Source organism: Pollachius pollachius (genome assembly GCF_949987615.1).
Source record: "Pollachius pollachius genome assembly, chromosome: 16".
NCBI lineage: Eukaryota > Metazoa > Chordata > Actinopteri > Gadiformes > Gadidae > Pollachius > Pollachius pollachius.
Window position 1 is genome coordinate 3,886,218 of NC_136949.1, and position 27,961 is coordinate 3,914,178.

The 27,961-nt window shown below is 44.4% G+C and overlaps 2 protein-coding genes across 3 annotated transcripts; one reads left to right on the forward strand and one right to left on the reverse strand.

The window, feature by feature from the left end:
* Nucleotides 1-1,117: 1,117 nt before the first annotated feature.
* Nucleotides 1,118-3,998, reverse strand: LOC307088328 (E3 ubiquitin-protein ligase TRIM39-like). The gene is made up of 2 exons (XM_079754180.1): nt 3,869-3,998; nt 1,118-3,783 (listed from the first exon to the last, which is right to left on the reverse strand). Exon 2 carries the CDS (start codon nt 3,779-3,781, stop codon nt 2,153-2,155), a length of 1,629 nt encoding a protein of 542 aa, XP_079610306.1. The 5' UTR covers nt 3,782-3,783; nt 3,869-3,998; the 3' UTR covers nt 1,118-2,152.
* A 7,939-nt stretch (nt 3,999-11,937) lies between these two features.
* Nucleotides 11,938-26,972, forward strand: snx9b (sorting nexin 9b). Of its 2 annotated transcripts, none has more exons than XM_079753544.1 (18): nt 11,938-12,262; nt 12,892-12,978; nt 13,991-14,065; nt 14,522-14,659; nt 16,709-16,874; nt 17,995-18,130; nt 18,942-19,026; nt 20,300-20,425; nt 20,882-20,999; nt 21,627-21,757; nt 22,347-22,450; nt 22,557-22,660; nt 23,109-23,186; nt 23,561-23,637; nt 25,036-25,125; nt 25,239-25,353; nt 25,473-25,564; nt 25,699-26,972. In XM_079753544.1, the coding sequence occupies exons 1-18, from the start codon at nt 12,251-12,253 to the stop codon at nt 25,744-25,746; spliced, it is 1,782 nt and encodes a 593-aa protein (XP_079609670.1). In that variant the 5' UTR covers nt 11,938-12,250; the 3' UTR covers nt 25,747-26,972. The 2 variants fall into 2 exon arrangements, with proteins under 2 accessions (XP_079609670.1, XP_079609671.1); XM_079753545.1 differs by having other exon boundaries at nt 16,712-16,874.
* Nucleotides 26,973-27,961: the final 989 nt, after the last annotated feature.

Here is a 27,961-nt window from a genome sequence, read left to right on the forward strand (position 1 = left end):
TTAAAACAGATGGAAATGTTAAACTACTGCTATACTATTTTGTATAAATTAGTCCTCTTAAAATCTTTGTCCTCTTATGCGCTGCAAATTTGAACAATTTTACAGCGTTAAATATTTAAAGAAATAACAAAAACAGACAAAATACATAGTGCAATTTAACCATTTATAATGGGTTGAATTTGAATTTGACAACAAAGGGTGTTTAAACTTCTGTCAAAGTTGTAATGTTTTACTCACCTTGAGGTAGTTGCTGTCCGTCAGACTAAACCCTTTAATTCTCACCTGAAAGAGAACAGCTTCCAGGCCGGGTGGATTTGGTTTCTTTGAACCTTAACTTTCCTTTACCTGAACAATACGTCGCTTCCTCTCCTCCCCTAACAACTTGCTGGACTGAGAGCCACAATGGGCCAAACAGACTGAATCACTTTTCTCTGATCCGTCTGTTGAAAGTGATTTTCTGCGCAAATTGGATTTTTCCAGCCTCATTAAGGAGTCAGAAAAAACTTATTAAGAGTAAGAATATGTAGGCCTATTCATGATTGTGCTGCTGTGGAATTATTACTGTTATTATGTCCTGCTTCTGTGTTTATTTTATTTTTATAGCTTTGTTTTATTCGAGTATTTTACAGCGGTTCGATTTGTGTCACTTTTACACATGGCACTAAATAACGTTATTTTTTTGTTTAATTAAGTTACTTTGCGTGATCATTAAGGGGGCCTTACACAAAAAGTAGCCTAGGGGCCAATGACCACCTTAATCCACCCCTTGTCAGCGGGCAGGACACGATGGAGACCTGCTGGGATCCAAGGGGCTGGAAGGACCTTCCAGGTGTGCTGCTAGGATAACCAACAGAGAGCTCTGGAGAAACATCTGCTCAGTTTGGAGGATTTAGACTGAAGAAACAGGAAGAATCAACGGCTGAACACACGAGAACATTCAGTTGGTTCCACTGAGTTGTTTATTACCATTATGCTTTAACAACAAATATAACTGAAGAACAGTCACTTACAAGTACGTAATAAACAGAATGACGAAAAGAATAGTACCAAATATTACAGATCATTAACAGTTGTGCACGTATCTTTGATCCTATGAGTGCCTTTATTTCTGAAAGGCTACTAACGACACACTTGGAGACTTATTTAGACCATAAGTAACGTAATGTACGACAATAATAAACATAATCTGAGCTACAGACTAGAGCAGAGATAAGAGAGAGGAGGAGAAGAGAGAGAGGAGGAGAAGAGAGAGGAGAGAGAAGAGAGAGAGGAGGAGAAGAGAGAGAGGAGGAGAAGAGAGAGGAGGAGAAGAGAGAGAGGAGGAGAAGAGAGAGGAGGAGAGAGAAGAGAGGAGAGAGAAGAGGATGGAGAGGAGAGAGAGGAGGAGAAGAGAGAGAGGAGGAGAAGAGAGGAGAGGAGAGGATGGAGAGGAGAGGAGAGCTGACAAGACAAAGTCTTGGTACTCACACACATTGGGAGAATCTTTACATGTAGCCACTGTGAGCTTTGTTTTAGTGTGTAATACATGGAGGGTTGTTGTATGGTGGAGATTAAGTCAATTACTGGTTAAAAAATGAAAGAAGTATACACATTTTCAGTGATTTTAGACATTCCATCGATCTCAAAATGATCAAAATAAGGATTTTGTCAACAAACTAATTTATTTTTTGTCTCCCACTTAGAAAGTATTTCTACAAAACACTATTTCACTGGATTATATCTATTCCATTGAAATGATCAATTAAAAAGATAATGTACGCCCACACGTTTTTGCCTTTTCTTTTTAATAAAATAAATCAGAAAAGTGTTCAGAAGTTAAACCAATAGACATTTTAAGAAAGGGGATAATAGGTCATTATTATACAAATGAATCATGTTTAAATATTCTACAAGACTGCAACTGTAACTATGTTATAGTATTAAATGTATAAAAAATCAGGCAAAAATATGAATAAGATATATTGTAATGTAACCATTTATAATGGGTTATATTCAACAACTGGGGATAGATTCTTAAAGAACTTGTTCTCGTTAAATGTCAGCAGTACGACATTGAAGCAGTTCTCTCAGATCTCACATAGTAGAGATTCTAATTCAGGAAACAACATTAGTTGTTTTGGTTGTTTCTTTGTTTAATTACCAAACAAAGGTCCTAGTCTGTTTGATTGACAGGTGAGATGATCAGGGGGGCAAAGTTGTTACGTCCATAACCATAGAGACCTGGGCAGAGGAATGGATAGAGAGGCTCACTGAAGGTGCAGCCAGTAGCAGAGTAAATATGAACCCTGGCCTTCACATCATAGAAGGAGACCAGACCCTCATCATAATCAACAAACACCCCCACCTTCTGGAGCTCAGCTCTCAGAGCGAGACGGACATCAGAGTTATCTCTAAATACCAACCCATCCTTGCTGTAGGCAAGAATAAAGTAACCCGTCTCAGGGGTCCACATGCTCCCACCTTTTCTGTTGATGGACTCTCTGGCCACTCCTAAATACCATACAGACTTGTCTTTAACCTGTACCTCAAAGTAAAATCTCCCTGAGGAGAAGCTCTGCCTCGTGAGGACAAATATATACTTTGTAAATCTCTTAGGGTTGTCTGGGAGTACCTTCATCACACCTCCATCATGTACTTGTTTCCCATCCTCAGACAGGATGAGACGGCGATTAGCTGTATCAGGATCCAGAGTCACATCTACTTCATACTGCTGGACCCTCTTCAGTTCAGCAGCATCACGCAGCTTCTTCATCTCCATGTTCAGTGTCTCCTCCAGCTGATCGAGGGATCTCCTCAAGGTCCCTACGTATGACGGAGGACGGACCTCCACCGTCGTCCAGTCCCTGGTGGGTGGAGAATCCTTCAGGGATCTGAAGGTCTGGAGGAAGTGGAGGTGGTCTTTAGTGTGTGAGAGCTGCTTCACCTCTGAGCATCTATTGGTCAGATCTTCTATTTCCTGCTCCAGCTCTTTGATGAGGTCTTCAGCTTGTTTCTCTGTGGATTTCAGTTTCTCTTGAACCGTTTGGTTGAATTCATGCCGACACTTTTCAACACAGCCTATCAGAGCAGTGAAGACCTGGCCACCAATGGCTATCTCTCCGTCTGCGTCTTTGTTGCTCAGTTGTACTGTGTCTTTGATCTCCTTAATCTTTTGTTTTCTCTCCAGGATCATCTGCAGAACTTCAGCCTCTATCTTCCCCAGCTGGGCCGTCTTCACTTCATACTCCTCCTTCAGAGGTACAACAGGATGGGACTTGTGGTCTGTCTCTGTGCAGAACTGACACACACACACCTGTTCAGTCGGGCAGAAGAGCTCCAGAAGTCGGTCGTGTTTCTTACACATCCTGGCTTCCAGACGGTCCATAGGCTCGACCAGCCGATGTCCCTTTAGGACTGCGACTCTCTGATGTGGCTCCAGGTGGGTTTGGCAGAAAGACATGAAACACTCTAGGCATGACTTCACAGCCTTCAGCTGGGTCCCAGTACAGAAGTCACAGGGAACTTCTGCTGGTTCAACACAAGGCTGCTCTTTAACTCGTACGGTTGTTCTTAACTGAGCAGCCAGCTCTGATAAGAGGGTATTGACCTGTGGATCAGGTTTTGTGTCGAAAATCTTGTTGCAAACAGGACATTTGTACTTGACTTGTTCATCCCAGAACTTTGTAATACAGGTTCTGCAGAAGTTGTGTCCACATGGTGTGGTTACTGGGCTGCTGAACACATCCAGACAGATTGAACATGAAAAGTCCTCCTCAGACCAGGGAGTGTTAGCAGAGGCCATTCCTAGACACAGACGATAAGGTTTATGCATTGAGCAATTTTATATTTCTAATTCCATCAATTCCTTATCTTGTGCTGCTTTACTCACCTTGTTGTGTGTTCTGTCTGTCAGACAATTTGTTCCAAAATGCGTTTTATTTTTCTCCTGAAAGAGAGAACTGCTTCCACGTCGGTTATTCTATGAATGTTTAGTTTCGTTTCCTGAACAAGACGTCCTCTCCTCTCCTCCTCTTACACCTGGCTCCGCCCCTAATACCTGTCTCCTCCCCTAACCCCTGGCTCCGCCCCCACGGACACAGTTCCCTGACGTTTCAACCTGAATGAGGGCACATTCATCATGTACTGTATGTTCGCTGTGTGTTCTCTTCTTTGATGATATTTTCATCACATTCTTTATAAAACAACCATCTCAATGTGTGCCCAGATAACATGTGCTACTATGGTTGTTATTTAATATTGAGTTAACACTGACAGTTAAAAATGGCTTGTCTCACAGACTTCAACCTCATATAACCGCCGAGTCATGTGACTCGGAGGGCAGACGAACCAGACCGACGAGCTCACCTTCAGTCAGAGACAACAAACACTTTTTTGTTGCCTCCGTGCGGTAGTTAATTCGGCTGAATTAAAAATAGGTTTACCTAGAAAATTCACAATTTATAAGTTGATAGACTGTATTGTTTATAACGGTATGGTGGGGATCACCAGGAGCGGCGACACGTGGGGACGCGTTCCTTCGCGCTCTGCAAGTGGAGAACATTATGCACAAATTCATTGATGATATAACCCCCCAACCGCCCGATACAAATATTCCTTCACTGGTTGTGTTGAAGTCCTTAATAACTGTATGGAGAAATACATGATATTAATGATAATGAAGTCACAATACAAAGACAATTAAATGCAAATTCCACCGACCAACCGCCCTTATACGTAAAAACCCTCCCTGTGTTGGATATTTGTAGAGAGTTGAGAGATGAGAGAGGTCCACGGGTAGGGGACGTATCAAATATTAAACTGATGAGAACAGATACTACACTTGATCTTACAAAAACAAAAGTACAACTATGTGTCAAAAACATATAGCGTGTTATCAAACCATATTCAACCTGAAAAATAACGAGTATCGGGGCCCGTTAGTCACGGCAATTCACGATTGGCACTGATGACGTCAGAAGCCATATGCCAATCAGAAGGTCTGAGAAGCCAACTTCGTTTTTATTGTCGATATATATAATCGATATATTATCGATATATTATATACATTATCGATATATTATATACATTGAATCCCCACTGACCTTTATCACAATGATTTGATGCTTTTATACATGGTGTTAGTCTATCCATGAGAAATTAACTTTATTTCGTATCATTTGAGGAAGCCGCCACTCTGCCGCCATCTAGTGGTCACTAGTGGGTTGGCAACTTCAATAAGAGCCGTTTATTTACTATTTGCGTCTCAGAGAACAATCGCTAAATTCAGGGCGGGGCGTGCTTTGCTTTAATTAGACATGTCCCCAACCATGCAAACAATGAACCAATAGCAAATATGCTACATGAACTGAACACAGAAACATCTGCAATCAATAAGGTTCTACACTCTGATGAAACATAATTTGAATCTAAATACAGTTTATTGATCACAAATAAAACATTTATTAATTAGCATGCAATCATTTAATTTCATATTTAAAGCAATAGTAATTTATACGGTTAATTTATTTAGAAGAATTTAAAAGGAGTATTTGCAGTTCATTCGTGGATAATTTAAAATGCCTAAAATCTAATTTATTCTACATTTTAATTCGGGAATAGGTGACTATGATGGATGCTTCCTGGTAACAGTGCACACCTTTAATTGCCTTTTGATATACTCTCGCGTGGTAGAGAGACGGGCATTATGTTGCCTATAGTCAGGCACGATTAGTTTTTTGACCTCTTTCGCCCAGTATTTATCTTGGATAATGTTGAAATTAATGGGTGAAAGTAAATAGTTTAACTTTACCGAGTGGCCCTGTGGATTTGTTTGAAAAGGATAAGCAAGAGGGGAATCTTAACAAGCCAAGTCCTCATTAATTGGAAACCTACATGTGGTTTATTCAGAGACACAAGGTAAAAGGGCTTGCACTCTGGAGCTGGTTCATGAAGCTTCTCTCGAAAACAGTTAGAGGCAAACATTCCGATTATATTGGTAATGGGCGTAATGGTGAATAAACCACGCCTAGGGTTTCTAATTTGCCAAGCACCTGTCCTTTCCGCAGTGCGGGTCTGACTGATTTCAAACCAATAAAACTGTATTTAGTGTATTTCTACTCTTATGTGTAGAAGAAATGGTTCCAGACTGGTATTAGCGCTACAAATCTGTGGTCGAATGACGCACTGATGTTGTTAGCTTGAACATCATGTGGTCTTAATAAGGCATAGAATCAATTAAATGATATCACCTCCTCGTAAGTTTTTTCGACAACGTTTGACCAGTTTCAATGAAAAAGACATGGCAACACGGTCCGAACCCAAATATTTAATTAGTCAGAAACGATCAAATAAATAAACGAGCACTGTAATGGTATTAACGGCTTGGTGTGAGTGCCGAAAAATATTCATTAATTCATATTTACACTCAGAGGGGGTGCACCGTTCCTGGAGGTACTGCAATACCAGGTCGATGCGTGGAGTGGACGGAGCAAGCCCCTTTTCCATCTCCCAGTTCCAAAAATCAATTTAATATATGGTCCCCGGGTAGGGGACGTATCAGATATTAAACTGATAAGAACAGATACTACACTTGATCTTAGCCAAAAGGCCGAGAAGCGATACCCTGTAACTGTCTGACATAGAGGACCCATTCCAAGAAATGTCACTCTCATTACCGGTTTTACGCCGAAAACTTCATTTAAGTACAAATACAGAAGTACCACTATGTGTCAACAAATAAAGCGTGCTATCAAACGATGTTAGACCAAAGAATAACGAGTATCAGCCCAGGTTTTACGAAATTGCAAGAACGGCACTGATGTCACTGACGTCAGAAGCCATAAGCCAATCAGAATGTCTGAGAAGCCAAAGGTGTCAATTGTGGCGAATTATAATATATACATTACATTCTATGATAAATTATATATGGAATCCCCACTGAGCACCATCACAAGGATAATATGCGTTTATGAATGTTGTTAGTTTGGTAAAAGTATGATCCATGACAAATTAACTTTTTTCTATCATTGCTAGATGACTTAACATTTGAGAAAGCCGCCACTCTGACGCCATCTAGTGGTCACTACTTGTCGGAAACTTAAATAAGAGCAGCTTATTCACCATTTGCACCTCATTTGGTGTTGTGTTGACCACTCGGTGGGTAGAAGCAGAAGCTATTCGGGGCTTCAGTATCATGTGGTCTACATAAAGCATTGAATAAATACATGAACTCCCATTTTCTTTCGATAACGTATTCAACCGGTTTCAATTTAATACACGGCAATACTGTTGGGACCAACACAAATCCAAAGCCAGGAAGAGTACGAAAGGCCAGAAAAGGAAGTTGTTTAAGACTCAATCACACTGGTACAATATTCGTGTTTCGAACGGCTTTGAAACACCTCAAGCTTACTTACATTATATTAACAGGTTCAGGGGGTGCACCGTTCCTGGAAGTACTGCAATACCAGGTCGATGCGTGGAGTGGACGAAGCAAGCCCCTTTTCCATCTCCCAGTTCCAAAAATCAATTTAATATATGGTCCCCGGGTAGGGGACGTATCAGATATTAAACTGATAAGAACAGATACTACACTTGATCTTAGCCAAAAGGCCGAGAAGCGATACCCACCAACTGTCTGACATAGAGGACCCATTCCCAGAAATGTCATTCTCATTAGCGGTTTTACGACAAAAAACTCCTTTAAGTACAAATACAGAAGTACCACTATGTGTCTACAACATAAAGCGTCTTATCAAACTATGTTTGACCGAAGAATAACGAGTATATGGGCCAAGGATTGACGAAATTGCGCGAATGGCGCTGTTGACGTCAGAAGCCATAAGCCAATCAGAATGTCTGAGGAGCCACACACGTTATTGTGGTGAACCAACATATATTGAATCCCCACTGGGCGCGATTACAATGATGTGATGCGTTTTTACATGTTGTTTGTTGGCTAAAAGTTTGATGCATGAGAAATAAACTGTATCTTTTATCATTGATTGATTACTAAACATTTGAGGAAGCCCCCACTCTGACGCCATCTGGTGGTTACTAGTGGGTCGGCCATATTAGTAAGAAGAGGTTATTTACCGTTTACGCCTCAGAGCCCTAGTAGCGTCCAGCTGCAGCACAGGAGCCGGGGCCTGGAGTAGCATCCAAGTGCAGCACAGGAGCCGGGGTCTGGGGTAGCCTGGAGTAGCGTCCAGCGCCGGAGCCGGGGCCCGTGGCTTTGCAAGGGAGCTTTTTTTGTGCGTAAAAACCGGATACGATTTTTGGTTAAAAACGCGGAAGTCTTGCACGTTCGGGTCGACCGTCCAGATGGACCCGGTGTTTTCGGTGCCTGCAAACAAACTCTTGAGAAACCAAAAGCCTCTGGGTGAAAAAGAGAAAAACGGCCCGCTGTGTTTTCGTGTTATGATTCGTTGGAACACGTTACCCCCTGATACGCTAACAATCACGTAATTGTCCCACCCACCGGTGGGAAACGTGAGATTCCCCTCTAATTTGTTTTCTTTGATTTTATTTGAATTATTTTTGTAGCTTTAAATAAAGCCCCTTGTTAAATATAATTTCTAACTGTAAGTAAAAAAAGTATTATCTGTTCAATCTACAAGGTTTAACAACTGCTGGTTCTTCTGTTCTTCGACTGTATGTTTGTTTACAGCGCGCAAGCTTGATGCGCATGCTCCGCCTCGTCGTCTTTTTTTTTGGTGGTGAAACAAAGCTACATATTGGCCTGTAATATGTACTACAGCGTTTCTGCAGCTAAATGCGTTTTTGCAATAAGACATTTCTGCCACGTTGCCGAGTAAAACGGGGAAAGCGACCGTTCATGTGCACTGCATTGGGAATCTAAATTGGGAATTTTTTATTTTATCCGATAAAAAAAAAGTCGGAACTATACAGAACTTAGTAGGATCAGCTTCAAGTTCGAACACATTTATTTCACATTTATTTTTATTTTTGTAGCCTATCACCTACTATCCTTTTGCTTTTATTTATGAGAAGCATTGCCACTGTTTGGAAGGCTACACTTGCCCTTATCTAGAGCTGGTTTACCAGTACACAACGTTTAAAACTGAAAACGGCGACCGTTCATATGCACTAGGAAAACAGCCGGTTGGGATTCTAAAAGTTCTTCACAGCAGGGTTTTTTTATCCGAAAAAAAACAGTCAGAACTAAAAAGAACTTAGTAGGATCAGTTTCAAGTTTGCATGCCTTTATTTTCTTGATGCCTATCCTTTTTCTTTTATTTATGAGAAGCACATACAGTATTGCCAGTGTATGGAAGGCAACACTTCACCTTATCTACAGCTGGTTTACCAGTACACAACGTTTAAAATAGAGCAAAGTCATGCCAACAGACGATACAACGTCAATCAATAGTAAAGTATGTGATATGATGGTTGATTCTTTTAGATTGAGTAAAACGTTCATGTTCCGCCATGTTCATGCGCGTCACTAGTTAACCATATGTCACCAACTGGGCAACTCTGTTATCAAAATTTAGCCTGAGTTGCCGAGCGGAAGCAGAATCATAACAGCGTCATGAGGTGTCATTCACGCAAACTTTCCGACGTCGCGAAAATGTCGCTAAACAGTGAAGGTGGGCGGATCCTCCCTCCCAAGCCACACCCATAGCGGCTCACTAGATGGAAAAGTTCCTCAGTCGAAACATGCCTTTTTGTTCGACTGATTTGACCGAAGTGAAAATAACAAGGAGAAGACATGCACCTGTGACTATTTAAGGTCTTTATATCGTATTTGTATCAAATTTTGCAGGTTTATATCCATCATCTAGCTAATTAGCATATGTTTTCTTCAAGGTTGCTACCGTTAATTAATAACACCTTACTAAATTTCAGTCTTTCCACAACTATCAAGTACTATCTACTATAAACTCACATGTATTTATGCCCTGGTTTCCCATCCACTCATTGCCAGAACTTTGTCTTCTAACCAAGTTAAATTTGGTCCGGTCTGAGCGTTTCCCTGGTGTTCCCGAGGATAATACTAACATTTATTTATTGTGTCTCATGTGATAGATGTATCTTTATCTATATTATTTAGACAGACAGACAGACAGACAGACAGACAGACAGACAGGTTAGAAATTAGAAAAAGAAGCAAGTGTTGATTCGACTGATAGAAAGCATTGAACTACTCAACTGGGGCTGCTTTGGGCCGACGGTGACGTAAAACATCGAAAAAAAGTAGGATAAATCCGACCTGCCAAGCAACAGGCCCCTCGCCATGCCACAAGCCCCTGTTCCAGCGCTGCAGCTGGATGCTGTTGTGCAATATTTGTGCTTCTGAGTACTTTAAGTGCCCCTCTTAGACCCTATTGCAATATTTTTTTCTTTCTCTTTCCCTTTTTGTATCTCTGAGGTTTGTTGAGCGCAAACTACGCCCATGCAGGCTGTACAGACTAGTGGCGAGGTCACGCCTCTTCCGGTAGAGCCCATGGGACCTATGAGATCGAAAAATATGAATGGGTTTCAATGGAGAGAAAGTTATTTTCTGGTCCCAGTCTTTGTATGCCCTGGATTACACATATGTTGTTTGTGGATTCAAATGATAATTTTTAATGCAAAGAAAACAAAAAAAAAATCGCGAAAAAGAAAAATCGGAACTACAAACACTCGCTGCTCTCGACGCAAATGATATACGTCACCACCACTCTTGTACAGAGATGGCGATCTCTCTGCTCCACTTCACTGCTTTTTACCAAGGGGAGGATAACAGCATCGAAAGAGGTGAAAACCATTATAAGTCGGGGCATGTGTAGATTTTCAGTTATGCCGATGGGGAGATTGTCGGTCTTGTCCACGCCAGTCGCAGGGAGCGTGACGTCACATACGAGACGTGTAGTCTTTCTCATTGTGTTTTCTCTACAGCCTTTAACTGAACAATTGCAAAATAAACGGTCAAACTCTTGACATGAAAAATTATCATTTAAACCCAGAAACAACATGTGTAATCCGGGGCATATAATGACTGGGACCAGAAAATAATTACTTTCTCTCCATTGAAACCCATTCATATCGAACTCATAGGTCCCATGGGCTCTACTCCGCCGCTTAGAGCGGCGGAGTCACACCCTGAATCAGCATTACGTAATTCCGGCAGTTGTTGCACTATTACCTTTAGACCACCGGAGGGCGACTATCGCCCCAGGAACGGGTTCCTGTCACTCGGGACTCCCTTGACTCCAGCTGTGAGCTGTCAAAGGTAGGAAAGCTGGAAGTGTGCCAAATTAAACGGATAACCTAGGGTACAATCAAAGATGGGCAGCATTTGGTAGGTGTTTTTTTGTATTACTGTTATTATTAGTATTTAAAAACAATAAAATTCCCCCTGATTATAAACACATCTTGAATATGAGAGATGTGTGCTTCATAGGATTTAAATTCCCTGGCCAACATCTTTTAACTGATCTTAATTCATTAAATGCATATTGGTAATTGTAATATTTATAATAAATAGTATAAATATGCTTTATCTTTTCATGATTACTATGATTATTGTTATTATTACTGATTTTTTTTATTATTATATGCACTATCATGCATATTATAGGGTTGTAATTGTGTAGCTATGATTATATCTGGTTACATTTGTGCATTTTTTGTGAACAATTCACTTCTGGAGGAGGAGAAGGGGGGAGGAGGAGAAGGGGGAGGAGGAGGAAGAGAGGACGGGAGGAGGAGGAGAAGGAGAGAGAAGGGGGAGAAGTTGGAGCTGAAGGAGAGAGAAGGAGAGTAGGGGGAGAGGGAGGAGAAGGAGGAAAATAAGGGGAGGAGGTGTAAGAGGAGGAGAAGGAGGTTCAAGAGGAGGAGGAGAAGGGGGAGGTGGAGGAGTGGGGGGGGAGAAGGGGAGAAGGGGGAGGAGGAAGAGAAGGGGGAGGAGGAAGAGGGAGGAGGAGGAGGAGAGGGGGGAGTCGGGGGCATTTGCTCTTTCTGGACCGAGGATACCTTTCCGGTTTCGCTCACCCGATTTAGCCGGATCGCTCCGCGGTAGTGTTACGGCAAAACAACGCAGTGTGCACCTCGTCCGTCAGGATACTTCCACCGTGGGTCGGTTCCGAGGTTAACGGCTTAACGGTGCTTAATAACGTGTTGTAATAAGTGGCGTGACTGGCTCTGCTGGACGAGGAACCACATCGTTGTTTTCGCCCCTTTTGAAAGCAGCGGGGAAATGTCCAGCTGAGGATTTGAAATCTTGAAGCCCTAGGCCCGCTTGTAATGAGTGATCACCGCATCGACAATGGCGAAAAAGGTACGGATCGTTGGAAAAGTGTTTTTTTGGGGGGGTTCTTTTGACGGGATTGGTGCGAAAAAGTGAGACGGTTGTTGTGTTGTATCGTTGCGCTGGATTCCTTCCTGGGCGGACTACTAACGTTCGCGTTATCCGTAACTTTTTTCGAGGAGTTATATCGGCATTAGGCACACCTTTTGGACGGTGATTCAAAGTGTGCGTCAAGTGTGCGTTGGATTTGGTGCCAAATGTAATGTTGTTACTGTACTTGGAAAATGCCTCTCGTTTAGGAGTGTCTTGTGACATTTTACTACCTTTCCAGTTCGGGTCGTTTTGAACCTCGTGGAATTCTGGGAAATGTAGTCAATGGCGCCACCAGCCAGTCTGTCTGTTTTTGTTGTGTGCCAGGTTGAAAGTACATAACCGAACTCATTACGTTCGTAAGTGCTCTTAATGCATCGTTTTTGAGCCGTATTTCTTTTGACTTGGAAGCGTGTGTGCCAAAAAAAATATATTAATAAGATAATTAATGTGCAATACTTTACTTGTCATACTAGTGTGGGCCAGCATAGCGCAGCAACGTTTTTCAGTCTATTCTCTTAAAAACAGTCGATGTGTTAGTTGATTGATTGGTCGCCGTCTTCTTGCAGGTGCAGGTTTTGTATGACTTCACTGCTGAGCCCGGAAACAACGAACTGTCCGTCAAAGAAGGCGAAACTGTCACTGTCACAAATCAGGTATAGAGAATCCAGCACTTCCATCCAGTCCTGCTGACTGGCTGTTGTTTTTCCTCCCATATGCACGCCAAATGTTGATTATTTATAGTACATTGTTGTATATTCCATATATTGAGTTTGAGTGGTCATATGGATAGGCCTATATTGGGTGATATGGCAACTTTTGCAAGCCCTACTGGACGAACCACATATATCAAGATTATGTGTGTAGAGAGAGGGGGAAATAAAGGATAACACGGTTGGCGAGAATGAGAGCAAACATGACATCACCACTGCCATTTACAACAGTTCAAAGGTCAGTTTAACAATCACTCACCGACTCGCTAACCTCTTCTCTGCAGTCGTCACTCCTTAAAGGGAGAGATTTTCTCACGACTCCAAATTAATAGTGAGTCAAAGGTCCCAGTGTTGATAAAGCTGGATTTTTTTCCTGTTTACCCTAATTTGAATAAATGTTATGGCTCGAGTGAAACATAATGAAAGACAGACCCGATAAAGGTTTCCACATTACATTTCGGTTAGAAGCAGGGTTGGGTGATATATGGAAATGGGTCATAATGATAACTTTTACAAAGTAAACATATGCATCACTACGATGCTTATCAATTTGAAAAGCCATTCCTCACACCCCTTTCAATTGTAATGTGTGGTTTGTTTATTTCAAATATATCATATATTCGTATATTTTCTCCCATAAACAAAGGCCATTTCAAATGATAATTTGCTGTTTTAATATGTAAAAGATTTGCTGTTGTAAAATGTAATCGCTGTAATACGATTACATTTTATTTGTATGGCCCTTTATCCCAGGTACAGTCTCAAAGGGCTTAACAGGCCATATGGTTATGACACAAATAATATATATATATAATAGAAAACTGGGTTTGTCGATCAGTCCATGTCTTCAGTCCACTCGGACGCCATTTCCCTGGCACTAGTTGAACCACGCTGTGTGTCGCGAGGAAACCCTTCCCCTCGTTCTTCAGTTCTCTGCTCCCCTACTGTGTTCCAGAACATTGGAGGGGGATGGATCGAGGCTCAGAACTCCAGAGGGGAGGTGGGCCTGGTGCCAGAAGACTACCTAGAGGTAAGCCCGGTCCTGGCCTCTGTCTGAGCCTCACACGAGGAGACGATTTGAAAATCGTCCACCCCCCCTCGGCCTCGACCCCTATAAGGGTTTATTGACATTCTTCCTTGGCTAACTTACTGCACGGCTAGTTAATCGCTGTGTCACTGGTTGTTCGGCTTGAATCGGAAAAACAAGGAAGAGAATCCAAACAGGATATGTCTCACTTGGAAATGTGCTGAGTGTGTGTATGTGTGTGTCTGTGTAGTTGTGTGTTTGTGTATTGTTGTGTGTGTGTTTTATGTACTCCAGCTGCACCTCAAAAGGTCTTACTCCACAGAATTCAGTTGGGACTAGGGCATGACGTGCTTTCCACCAGACCTACATCTAGTCCGGGCATCCATCTTGCCTCGAGGAATTGCTCCTTAAACAATGTTTTGATTTCCCTCTGCCTCTCCTCGACCGACCTGCTTCCAGTTGAGCAAGCCCTCGCCGCTGTCTGGAGCCGGCACCACCATAGCGCCTCCCAGTGTCGGGAATGTGGCCGCGGCTCCACCTCCTGACCTGTCCTTCTTCGATGCCTTCGCCCCGGCGTCAACACCTGCACAAAGCCAGGTGACCTTGTGTACACCCACACACACAGACAAAGACACAGACACACACACACACACACACACACACACACAGACTTGGACACATGGCAACACAAACACATGTGCAGGATCGCCATGGCAGCTGCACACATCGTTTATTTATTTCTGAGGTCATGGGGTGAACTCAGAATGCACCAATCAGGCTCATCACGATGTAGCTCGATCTTTTCCAGCAGCAGAAATGCTCAGAGCTGCTGTCTGGTGGTCTTATTTGACTAAAGTGTGTGAGAACTGAGAATGCACTTGGCATGTCTGTGTTCCCCCTGACAAACTCGGGTAACACAAAATGCATAAATTAAGAAAGAGTATGAAATGTGGAAGTGAGACACGCTGATGGGGAAGGTATGCGGTTGGGTCTTCCATAACAGATGGACGGTTTCTCTTTCAAGAAAGAAGACAAATGCATAGGGACTCTACTATAGAGGCCTATGGCTACATTTTGGTATCGCAAGAACCGCTGCAGTGAAGCCCTGTAGAATCTAAATGCCACCCTAGGGCCTTGAACTTCAGTTAAATGGATGACCCTCTCTTTCTCTTCTATCGCTCTCTCCTATTTTCGCACACTCTTACTCTCACTCTCTCTTTCTCGCTCACTCTCTCTCTCTCCCTCTAACATTTGCTCCTCAGCTCTTACTCTCTCACTTCTTGCTCTTACTCGCTCTCTCTCTCCCGCTCACCTACTCTCGCTCATTCTCTCTTTGTCTCTCACTCTTTCTCTCCCTTGCTCATTCGCTTCCTTCTTTATCTCTCCCTCTCTCTTGCACTCTCGCTCGCTCACTTTCTCTCTCTTTCCCTCTAACTTTTGCTCCTCATCCTAGTCCATCTCCCTGCCATGCTGGAGCCCACCCCACCTAGCTTCTGGCGCTTTCTGATGATGTCACTCTTCCTTTTCTCCCATTCTTAAGGTCGATGCTGGGGAGTTAAGTCCCCAGCCGGACACCCCCGACACCCCCTACCTCCCCCATGAGGTAACCACCCTAGGGTGCTGCTCGGGGGGCCATGGAAGACCAAACCTTCCCCCTGTTTACTTGCTCGCCCCTACCGGATAAGCGAATTTTGCCCTCGCCTGCCTGAAAGCATGTCATTTTAGTTTCCTTAGTTGTTCATGCACACACACACACGCCCCCCCCCCCCCCCAAAATCAATCAACCAATCAGCAAACCGTACATGGATCCAATGAACAGATCAGCACGCCACCAGGTCTCGACAAGAGAAGAAAAACCTGAATAGCCCTCTGCACTCGAATCAGCACACTCAGTCTCCAATGATGATGTTTGTGATGGATTATCGTAATTACAGCGCAGATTAAGTTGCGATTGTTTCCAATACAGAGCGTGTATGAGATGCCTATTGTGTTCAATTAGTTTCCCCGAATGGTAATAGTCCTGACTCTGTGAAATAACAGATAAAAATAACAAATAACAAAGCTTTTAACTGCTGTTGTGTTGTTTTTGGAAGGTTTTATGTTCAGAATGCCCTCTCTGTTGTGGTTGGCATCATCTGGGGTGTGTGTGTGTGTTGACATAATGCATACATGAGCTCACGTACTGTCAATGCGTTTCCGCAATTCGCTGGATTCTGGTGCGTTGCACGGCATGCCATTTTTGTATTATCGGATTGGCTTTGACGTCTTTTTACGTTGAAATGAAAGTTTCAAGCATGTTTGGTTGTACATGCGTGCCCGTACGACGTGCATGTGTTGCTGGGCTGGCGTTGTTTCGTAGGTAACAGGCAAAGGGAGGTCCCTGACTCGGGTAATCACGAGCAAACGTCACGTGTGACGGAGTTCGCTCTTGCATTACATTGAACGAGCACGTGTTTAATGATTAATCATTAAACCACCATGCTTCCCAATCTCTCTCTCTCTCTCTCTCTCTCTCTCTCCCTATTCTCCCATGACTCCCCTTTCCTCCCCCTGGGTCTGCCGAGCCAGAGCCCGACCCCTCCCCCCCAACCTACCCCTGCAGCCCAGTAACTCTCGTGTCCCCCCCCGTCTCCGTCTCCGTCGCAGCAGACCAGCAACGGCGGCGGAGACCCGTGGTCCGCGTGGAGCACCGACGCCACGGGGGGGTCCTCCAACAACTGGGCGTCCAAGCCGGAGGGCACGCAGACGGGGAGGAGCGCGGCGCCGGACCCCTGGGGGGCACAGAGTCACCCCCAGGCGTACCAGGGCCCCGGTAAGACGGACGGAACCTCGGTCTGGACCCCTGGACTCTGGGGGAGGGGGGGGGGGGGGGGGGGTGGTATTAGTTACATGCCTTGGTTTAGTTTACATGCCCCTTAGGTCTTTGTTTAATTTTCTGTACACACTTATTGTATGTTGTATGTTGTGGCTCGTAAGAATAGTACTTAGGATTGTGTGAAGCATCTTATCCCAGCTATCTCTGTTGTATACGGGGATGGGTTAACCTAACGCTTCTGAGTGCTTGCCACTTGTTTCTATGAACATCCTTACTGTACCGACAGCGATATATAGTTTTTTTTCTCTTTCTTCTGACAAATGCACCCATCGTAAGTCGCTTTTGATAAAAGCTTCTGATGATTTACTTAAAAGTCAATGTCAATTTTGGTCATATTACATCCAAATACTTTTTTCTTCTATTTTGGTGTTTAGTTATTCACTTCTTGGAACGATTTTTAATTTTTCACCCCCGCTTTCAGCCAAACTTGTGCTGCCAAACTCACATTCTAGCTATGGTCAGGGACTCCAAAGGCTCCAGGTTTAAAAGGAATCCGATCACATGATGAGTAAAAAGAGACCGTGAAATGTTTCCTTTCTTGTTTCCCCTTACCTTAGACATCTATCCATATCCTTACCTGATTGAGACAGGTAATCCTTTGCAGCGGTGCCTTATGGCAAAGTTGACTGATGGCCCATTAACATTTGGGATTGAGAAACCCAGCATGACGGACTTGGTTGGCGTGACGAATGGCATGCCATGTATACGTGTTGCCGTCCATGCAACTTAAAAAGTGTGGCATATTACTCATGTTGTTTGTCGTGTTTTACCAGAGATGATGCTGTGTGCTGATGGCGCCTTGATTATTATTGTTTGGTTACTCATGAATGCCTGGATTGAGACATTGCAGGATGCTGCTGTTGGTTTGTGTGCTCTGTCGTGTTCTGTTTGAACGAGTTGTGTGTGAACGTTGTTTTATTTGCGTTGGTTGTATTGCTCCATGGCCATGAGTTGATGTTGTGTTGAATGCTGATCTGCATTAAGCTACTCCACCAGCCCACTGTAAAGGTGATGATACTGATGACTTCCTCTGTGACCGCTCCCCCCCCCCACCCAGGAGCAGAGGAGGACGAGTGGGACGATGAGTGGGACGACGTCAAGTCGTCGGGTTACGCCGAGTCGGAGTCCGGAGAGGGCGGGGCTTTTCAAAGGGGCGGAGCTCAGGGCACCGCCATGAAAATCTCCCTCAACAAGTGAGCGCTAACTCTTATTTGATTGGTCCTAGTCTGTCGGGCGCATCAACTGTTAGTCGCTATGCCGGTTGTTAGCTATGATTTTAGCTGTGTTTCATTGCAGCGGGGTACCAAAGCAGAGCTATGTGGTTAATAAACGTTAGCTAGATAGCAATGTTAGCTATGTAGCAAATGTTAGCTTTCTTGCTAACAAGCGTCAGTTACATAGCTAACATTTGCTACACAGCTGTTAGCCATACAATCGTTTAGGAGGGTTTAGCCACGTACTCTTTTAGACTTCCATAATGGCTATCGGATGAGTTGAATCGACCACCGTGGACAATTTGTTTGCGAGTTTGAGTTTGAGAGTGGGCAGATGATCTGTGCCGGGAGGAAGTTAAAGGAAGCGACACTGATACCATCAGGCTTTCGAATCTTTGTTCAGTGAGCGCAGAACAGAGGCCAGACAGCTGTTTCATGGTATATTAAACGATAATTAGCCAAAGGAGGTGAATAATTGTTTTAGTATATACTACACGTGAACACTCCAAAAATAAACAAGATAAGACTTTTTGCCGGGATTTATTTGTTTTTATTAGCGGTTCATTTGTTTTTATAGCGGGACAATTTGCGATGAAAACAATACACAAAAGATACAAATATACAAAAGAGTTTGAGATCTCAATCTTGGGATATTGCCCAATATCCCGAGACAGCGAACCAATCAAATCGCTCAATCTTAGGAGGTTCACATGTAGCATACTAAACTAGGTTCACGGTAACCTGCCCACTGTTCTAACTGTCAAACCTTTGTCCGTCTTCCTCTGAGCAGATTCCCTGGATTCTCCAAGTCGGGCCCGGAGCTCTACCTCCTTGCCAAGCAGCTGGTCAAGGGATCACAGAAGCTATCCATCTATGTATGTGTTTTATTACCTTTTTCACGGGAAGACGTAGTTGTGTTTGAAACTGCCACCACGGTTCTCTAATCTCTAGTTTATTAGCCGAGGTTACCGGATATTAAATCCAATTTGCACTGCTGAAAAATCTTTTGACTTCTCCCAATATGGCGTAGCACATCGCTAACACACAATTCAATGACGTACAAGCCCTAATTTACCCCCTTTCACATGTTTCACATTTAGCCATTTGCTCTGTCAGATTGTGGTGAGACCCACCTGTTAAGCAGAAAACACAAGTGTGGGGTAGAAGCAGTCACTAGAGATGGAGGAACTGGACAGGTTCAGCGGTTTGGGACCTACTTCCAAAATGAGGATCTGTGCCACCAACACCTCCGCTGGTTAGGTTTTGGTTAGGGTTGAGGATGCAGTGCTACTGTTATCAATAATTCCTAGTAATAGGAAATCATCATCATGTCTTCATCCTGACACACCGATTAGACCTGTGGAGGTTGTCCTGTTTGTGAATGGTAAATGGACTGCATTTATACAGCGCTTTTTTAACCACTGGCCACTCAAAGCTCTTTACAATATTGCCTAACATCACAACATTCATGCACACGTTCAAACACCGACGGCGGTCGGTGGTCAGCCACGCAGGGCGACAGCCAGCTCGTCAGGAGCATTTAGGGTGAGGGGTCTTGCTCAGGGACACCTCGACACTCAGCTAGGAGGAGCCCGGGATCGAACCAGCAACCTTCCAGTTACAAGCCAACCCGCTCTACCTCCTGAGCCACATGCCAACCTTTCTCCTGTGTCCCGGTAACATGTGAAGACTGGTAGTTACCCAGTATGGTAGTAAACCAGTATGGTAGTAACCCAGTATGGTAGTAACTAGGGCTTGGCACTTAGTAACTAGGGCTTCGATTTTTAACGATCACAAAATGAACATAATCGATTATTATTTTTTATTATTATTATTATTTCTTTTTTGATTCTTTTTTTTATGTTTTATAGAAAGGGCAGAACAGCTGGATACATATCTGTATATCATTTTAGATCGGAACATTTGCTTTTTTGACCATTCTGTGTATTTTTCTATGGCGAAACAAAGTTCTCAGTTACAAAAATTTTTTGGGGGGGAGAGACATGCTGAATGAATACACCATGTTCTCAAACTCAAAAATAATCGCGTGAATAATCGTGATTTCAATACTGACCAAAATAATCGTGATTATGATTTTTCCCGTAATGGAGCAGCCCTCGTAGTAACCCGGCGTGTCCCTGTGCTCAGATGGGCGAGGTGGGCCCGGTGTGGTCCTATCCCGACCACCAGCTGGACTGTGTGGTGGCCGACCCCAAGAAGGGCTCCAAGATGTACGGCCTGAAGAGCTACATCGAGTACCAAGTCACGCCCAACGTAAGCCTCACTGCCGCCTCCTCCGCTGTGGTTCAACCTTTGAATCTCTGACATTTTGGAGGGAGTAAACTAGGGATCGACCGATGTGGATTTTTTTTTTGGCCGGCGACCGATAAAGCTGATCCCAATTTCCTGGAGCCGATATTGGGAGCCGATACTGCTTTTGCTCCCTCAAAAATTACACAATGACGATAACAAATCGTACAAGCCTCAATTTAAAAAAAAAAGCAACATTTATTGAACTGTCTGTAAATCGTTAAGAAAAATAATAAAAAATGTTTTTTTTAAAAGACGATAAAATGGTGAGATGATCATGAGAATAATCCCAACCAATAATTTAGTTTGCCTACTTGCTGAATACATTTGGACAGGCCGACGTGAGGCTTTTGTGATGCAATGTTTGTTTTGGATTGGCCGACTTATGGCCCTAACTAACTGAATGTTATCGTTTGGCAGACGACCAACAGGCCTGTCAATCACCGCTACAAGCACTTTGATTGGCTGTACGAGAGGCTGCTGGACAAACTCGGCTCAGCCATCCCCATCCCTTCCTTGCCGGACAAGCAGGTCACAGGTCAGTGGAAATGTCTCTCTAACCGCCACTCACATCCTCTCACTCTCTGACGCACTCGCTGACTCACTCTCTCTCTGTCTCTTCCTCACTTCCTATCGCTCTCTCAGACTCTCTCTTTCTCTATCTCTATCTCCCCCTCACTTCCTCTCTCTCTCACTCACTCACTGGCTGACCCACTGACTCTCTCTCTCTCTCTCTCACTCACTCACACTCACTGACCTCACTGATTCTCTCTCTCTCCCCCTCACTCCCTCTCTCTCTTACTCACTCACTGGCTGACCCACTGACTCTCTCTCTCTCTCACTCACTCACACTCACTGACCTCACTGATTCTCTCTCTCTCTCCCCCTCACTCCCTCTCTCTCTTACTCACTCACTGGCTGACCCACTGACTCTCTCTCTCTCTCACTCACTCACACTCACTGACCTCACTGATTCTCTCTCTCTCTCCCCCTCACTCCCTCTCTCTCTTACTCACTCACTGGCTGACCCACTGACCTCACTGATTCTCTCTATCTCCCCCTCACTCCTGCTCCCTCTCCCTCTCTCAAACTCAAACACTGACACTCACTCACTCACTCACTCACTCCCTCTCTCCCACGTCTGCGTCCTTCCCCCCCCCCCCAGGTCGGTTCGAGGAGGAGTTCATCAAGATGCGCATGGAGCGTCTGCAGGGCTGGATGACCCGGATGTGCCGGCACCCCGTGGTCTCCAGCAGCGAAGTCTTCCAGCTCTTCCTCACCTACAAGGACGAGAAGGTACCACCTGACACAGCCTCACCCTACAGCTTATAGAAGAGCTACTCACAAGTACAGGGCAAACTGGGAGGGTTCAACAAAGTGGCGGTAAAACCAGCATCCCCAGTCTTATATTACGATGAGTGAGTGCATTCTTGCCTCATCACTCATCCCAAGGGGACTTCCAGAAAACAGGCTTTGAGCACAGCTCACCAGCCATAATTATATTCCGTGCCAGGATTGATAATAGACTGTGGGATTCTGTTAGTGCCTTCCCCTTGAGATGGACGCAATCAGCTAGAAACTCACCCTGGCCTTTACCAATCAGGGAATACAGGCCTTCATGTTCCTCCTCCATTCGGTCTATCTCTCATGTATGTAAACGTTAGGTCTGTTTAACAAAATCACCACCTCTTCATCTTAAAGGCGTTTGTAAAAACGTAGACACAGTAGCTTCGCCGCTCTCGCTCCCGTCACCAGCGCGCCACTGGCCAGACGGAGGCCATGCTTGTCAGTGGCGGCGCGTGTCGGGTCTGTTGGGTCGTGCGTCAATCCTCCCACGGCGAGCGACTCACCCCTGACGGTGCTGACGGTGTCGATGGTGTTGCAGGACTGGAAGACGGGGAAGAGAAAAGCGGAGAAGGACGAGACGGTGGGGGTGATGATCTTTGCCACCATAGAGCCCGAGGCCCCCGACCTGGACCCCATCGAAGTGTGAGTAGGCTGGGCTCCCACGCTGTCGGCAGGGGCCCTGGGGGTGGCATGGAGGATGGGGGTATGACAAAAGTGTGTGCGTGTGTGTGTGTGTGTGTGTGTGCAGGGAGCAGAAGTGCGACCAGTTCAGCAGGTTTACTAAAGCGATGGACGACGGGGTGAAGGAGATCCTCACCGTGGGACAGGAGCACTGGAAGAGATGCACAGGACGTACGTGAGCACACACACACACACACACACACACACACACACACGTAAACACACACACACAGACACAGAGACTTGCAAACATACACACTCGCACATGCCCGCGCAAACACTACACCCATAACACTTACGCACACACTACACCCATAACACTTACGCACACACTACACTTTTAACACTTGCACACACTACACCCTTTAACACTCAAACAGACACAGTACACTCGCAAACACACACAAATAAACACTTACGCACACCCACATCTCCCCCGTAGGAGGAAGTTTAATGACTATTATCATGACCTCTCTACCTGTACTACTAATTACTACGTAGAGACCCAGTATCACCTTCACTTTACCTACCTGATGTGGCTTGCCTTTGAGTGTGTGTGTGTGTTTGTGTGTGTGTGTAAACGTCAATGTAAATGTTTTCATCCTCTTCCCATTCACAGCGTTACCTAAAGAGTACCAGAGGATCGGCAAGGCCTTCCAGAACCTCTCCTCAGTCTTCAACAGCAGCGGATACCAAGGTAGGAGCACAGAATGACCGAACTGTCCGAGTTCTTCGCAGAACTCTGACTAGGAAACCGTACAAGGAAGCTAAACAAAAGATGCTGATACACAGGTTCCTTGGCCAACGTCATCACAGTATTTATAATCACTTACACAATAGTCTGAATAGTAGGAGATGATCTAAAGCAGGATTTGTCAACCTGTGGTGCGCGGTAACTATTGCAGTTATAATTGCGTATGAAGGAAGCGCTGGCACTCTTTGCCTGGGCACTGCATAATGTATTTATCTTCACCGTTTGACTACTATGCTATATGAGGTGATTTACGAAAAGGTCTTAATGAACCTTTAGTGCGACATTTAGCTAACCCATGAACTCCCTTCTGCCCTCAGGAGAGGCAACACTGACAGACGCCATGACAGCGGCGGGCAAGACCTACGAAGAGATCGCCCTGATGGTGGCAGAGCAGGTACACTCTCTCTCTCTCACTCACTCACTCACTCACTCACTCACTCACTCACTCACTCACTCACTCACTCACTCACTCACTCACTCACTCACTCACTCACACTCACACAGGTTGGTTGGTTTCAATGCTCGTCCGGCTTGACCAGCAGCTGTGCCCCACTGGTGTTGCACCAAGCTTTTGTTTCTATCATTTGTGTTTTCAATGTTTACAGTCAGCCTGCATGCATGCACTGCTGGTGCCTTGCTGTGGATTGGCGTGGGTGTGTGTGTGTGCGTGGTAATCCGGTTTCATAGCGAATGGCCAGGAGTTCTTTGTGTTTATTGTTTATTGAAGGCTTTTTAAATGATGGTCTAGGGGGAGTGTTGCAGGTCAAAGCACCAGCAGAAAGCTGTTCTGTGTTTGTGTTGTGGGAATCCTCTTCAAATTGGGATTTAATACTCGTAGTGTACGTCCAATGCGTTTGTTCTTTGTTCGGTTGGATAATCAGTGGCTAGCTCTTCTCCCTATTATTAACTTTGAGTTAATATTATTGATTTGGGGCCATAGACTAACACGGGCGGCTAATCAATTCATATCGTCAATGTGCCAAATATAACATGTAAACCAAAGGGTGTCCCAAGTCCATATTTTTTTTACAGTCTAAAACAGCAGGAAAAGATAATCTTTAAGAGGCTGTTTTTTGTTAAACATTTTCAAGCTATCTCACAATCTTTCTCAGCACTTATTGCACTTATTACACACACACACACACACACACACACAATCTCACAAATGTCGCAATCTGTTCTTGACCACAACAATACTGTCTCTTCCGGAGAATATATTAACGCCATCCTGTGCCGTTTCCCTCCCTATGAGTCGGCACACCCTCGCTCTGCCCTTAAGTCTGCTGTCTTAGATTAAGCCTTCTGCTTGTGACGATTTCACAGCCTTCAAACGTCAACATTTGGCAATAACAACTTTTCTTTTGTTTTTTCTTTCTAATCGATGACAGCTGTTTTGCTTTTGTTGTGACTGGGTCTTCGTTATTCCTTCGGTATATTGTGAAACACATCCATGTTCAATTGCCTGAGAATGCTCTTGTTTTGGTATCTTGTGTAATGAAATAAACCTCTGGACGTTGTTTTAAGCTGCATCCGCTGGAAGGATTCCTCTGGTAAACATGCGTTTGTTTGTTATAGTATCTAATCTTCTAGTGGTTGGTTTTTACTGTCTGATGCATAATAAGTCCCTTTTTTAGTTATTGTAACAATTAAAAAGATATGTGGTGTAGGAGAATTGGAGTTCACCCTAAGCTGCATAAGGTTACAGTCTCTAAAAAATGTGTGTGTGTGTGTGTGTGTGTGTGTGTGTGTGTGTGTGTGTGTGTGTGTGTGTGTGTGCGTGATGTATTTCCAGCCGAGGAAAGACCTCCACTTCCTCATGGAGACCAACAATGAATACAAAGGTCTCCTGGGATGCTTCCCGGACACCCTCGCAGTCCATAAGGTACTTTTAGCCCCGACGCCTCCTGATAAAAACCTAGAAAAACAATCCAGACTTTCCACGGTGAAGGAGCAAGCGCTGAACAACCTAAACTCTGATCTCTCTCGCCCCATCAGGCGGGCATAGAGAAGGTGAAGGAGGGGGACAAGCTGGTGGCGACCAGTAAGATCAGCCCCCAGGAAAAGGTCACTATGGCGAAGCGAGTGAGCACCATGTCGTACACATTACAAGGTAACGCTCCGGGCAACCGCATTGTCCTCGCTTACTGCTGTTCCTCTTACTACTGAAAAGCGCAGTCGCAGAATGATTCCTCACAGACTGACACTCGTATTGCTGCTCTTAACCCACAGCCGAGATGAACCACTTCCATAGCAACCGTATCTATGACTACAACCGTGTCATGCAGCTCTACCTTGAGGAACAAGCCAAATTCTACGAGACGGTAATAGTGAAGGACTTTTTCTGCGCACAGACAGCCTGATTGCTGTCGTTCATGTAGCATTTCAATCATTATATCATTCCTGTTTCTGAAAATTGACAGTTCTTTGTCTTTCTCTTCTCCGTCTCCCTCGCTAGATTGCGGAGAAGTTGAGGCAAGCGCACGCCCAGTTCACCACCATGTAGAGAACGGAAGTATTTAGCCGAGGATGAAGTCGGCTAAACGCCAAGCGACATGTCTGTCTCTTTCTCTTCTCTCTCTCTCTCTCTCTCTCTCTCTCTCTCTCTCTCTCTCTCTCTCTCTCTCTCTCTTCTGCTCTTTCGCTCCTCTCTCCGTTAGTTTCCATCCCTTTCTTTTGAACCCAGCGTCACATGTTTTTGCGTGGAAGCACTTCCACACTACTTTCCCCCCCCGTGGATCGAAGGAGTGTTGCCGCGGGGAATCGATTCGGAAACAGGACGTACACTATATAAGCACAGCACTGCCTTAGTATGTCAGCATGTCATTACCGCTCTGGTCTGTGTTGTCATTGCTCTGTGCTCTCACTATCCGTTTAGTCACACTTGAGGGATTCTGCGTTTCCTCATTTCTAGGAGGCAGCAGACTTGAGAAGGAAGGTATGGAGAACGCGTGCGTGAGTGTGTGTGTATGTGTGTGTGTTGGGGGTGTGGTACAAACACTATTGGCTGTGCCTTACTCCTCCCTTGTACTTCACTTCCTCATCCACTAAAAGGAAGTCCCGCCCCTTTTCTTTGAATGTGCCTTCCCATGGGAGCTCTCGGACGCTTGGCTGGTTTCCCCCTCTCCCCCGATGACCTCAACGTTTACTGTTTACTCTGGAAGAGCGGGAGTCCCACGACCTTCAAACATACTAATTATACACTTTCACGCCTTGAGATGATAATGCACTTAACTTGAGGGGGTTTCTCTGTCGTGCCTTGATCGTAGAAGCCAAACGTCAGAGGAAACCTCTGTTGAATCCCAGTGCCGAACCCAGTGGACAACCCCGCTGCTTTTTAAAATGGCCCTTTTGTGTGTGTGTGTGTGTGTGTTTCTTATAACCGAAAGCAATTCGTTTTAAGTAAGCCCCTGAAGGTATAGGATGTGATATTTTGTTAACAAAAAGAAGACAAAAATTTGAACGTGGTGGGAAGGGAGGGGTGGTCAGAGTTGGGACTGAGCCATGAGATATTTCTGCTTGCTTTTTTCACTACTCAGTATTCAATCAATTTCTTATTTCATTCTGTCAACACTTTTGTTTTCATATCACTTGAAAAAATGCAAATATATATATAATATATATTCTATTTGATCTGTCCTATGCTTTTCGGGTCATATTGGAATGGCCGTTTTACGTATATATGGACGAGCAAAAAATTCAGTTATTGATTTATTAAACATTGATTTGTATTTACTACGACTACGCTTCTGTCCTTGTGTCAACTTTGTAAGAGACGAACAGCAACATGACGGAAATGTCTGCTCCTTCACTGCAATCCCAGCACAGCCCTTATTTCATTCAGATTTGATTTTTCTTTTGCACGTGGAGAGGGACAGGAATGAGAATGAGTCGGTGGCTTGTTCGAAGAATCAAAGAGCGCGTTTGTGCGCTCTTTGAGGTGGCGGTGGTGGGGTGGAACCTTGTGATACCACCCTAGTCTCGCGACAGCAGGGTGGAACCTTTGATACCACCCTAGTCTCGCGACAGCAGGGTGGAACCTTGTGATACAACCCTAGTCTCGCGAGACCGGTAGCCAGCAACGCCCGACAGCGAAAGGGCTGGGCGGGGTCGCGCTGTGAATGGAGCGCTTCTTCGTCCAGTGGAGCGTCTACTGGCATCAGGTGCAGCTGGATGTATAGCGGGCATAAGCCGGCCCGACGCGGAAGACTTGGCCCGATGGGGAATCTAAACAGTGCGGTCTTTCTTCTCGACACACTCCCGCCACTCTCCCGTCCAGTCCAGTTGCTATTTAGTTATTTATTTCCCCTTCAGCACGTTTCGAATGTAACGAAGCTTCAGCCCTTTGTATTCGTTGTGATTGGACCGAGTAGTCAACTTGGAGGCTAAGAAGGAATTGGCCTGAAAATAGGTAATTAATTAATCTTGCAACAGAAACAATTAAAACTTTCGCCCTGGGATTAACATGAAAGTAAAAAAATGTAATAATCTTTAATGTAGCCTACATTAATTATTAAACTTGACGAAATGTAGTTATGTTTATTAATTAAGGTGTACAAGTTAACTAAGGCAATAGTGCTCATGTTAATAAATGTGTACATTATTTGAAAGGCTTGGGGATTACTTTAACCCACTTCCCCTTACCCCTATGCTAATGATATATTATAATGCTAATAACTGCATGAACTAATGTTAATTCATGATTAGTAATGTACCATTAT

Excerpts from the sequence above, each read along its gene's own strand:
- LOC307088328 (XM_079754180.1), bottom strand. The coding sequence starts at position 3,781 with ATGGCCTCTGCTAACACTCCCTGGTCTGAGGAGGACTTTTCATGTTCA.
- snx9b (XM_079753544.1), top strand. Across the intron at positions 14,066-14,521 it reads TGCCAGAAGACTACCTAGAG|TTGAGCAAGCCCTCGCCGCT; the intron begins GTAAGCCCGGTC and ends ACCTGCTTCCAG. Across the intron at positions 20,426-20,881 it reads AGTACCAAGTCACGCCCAAC|ACGACCAACAGGCCTGTCAA; the intron begins GTAAGCCTCACT and ends ATCGTTTGGCAG.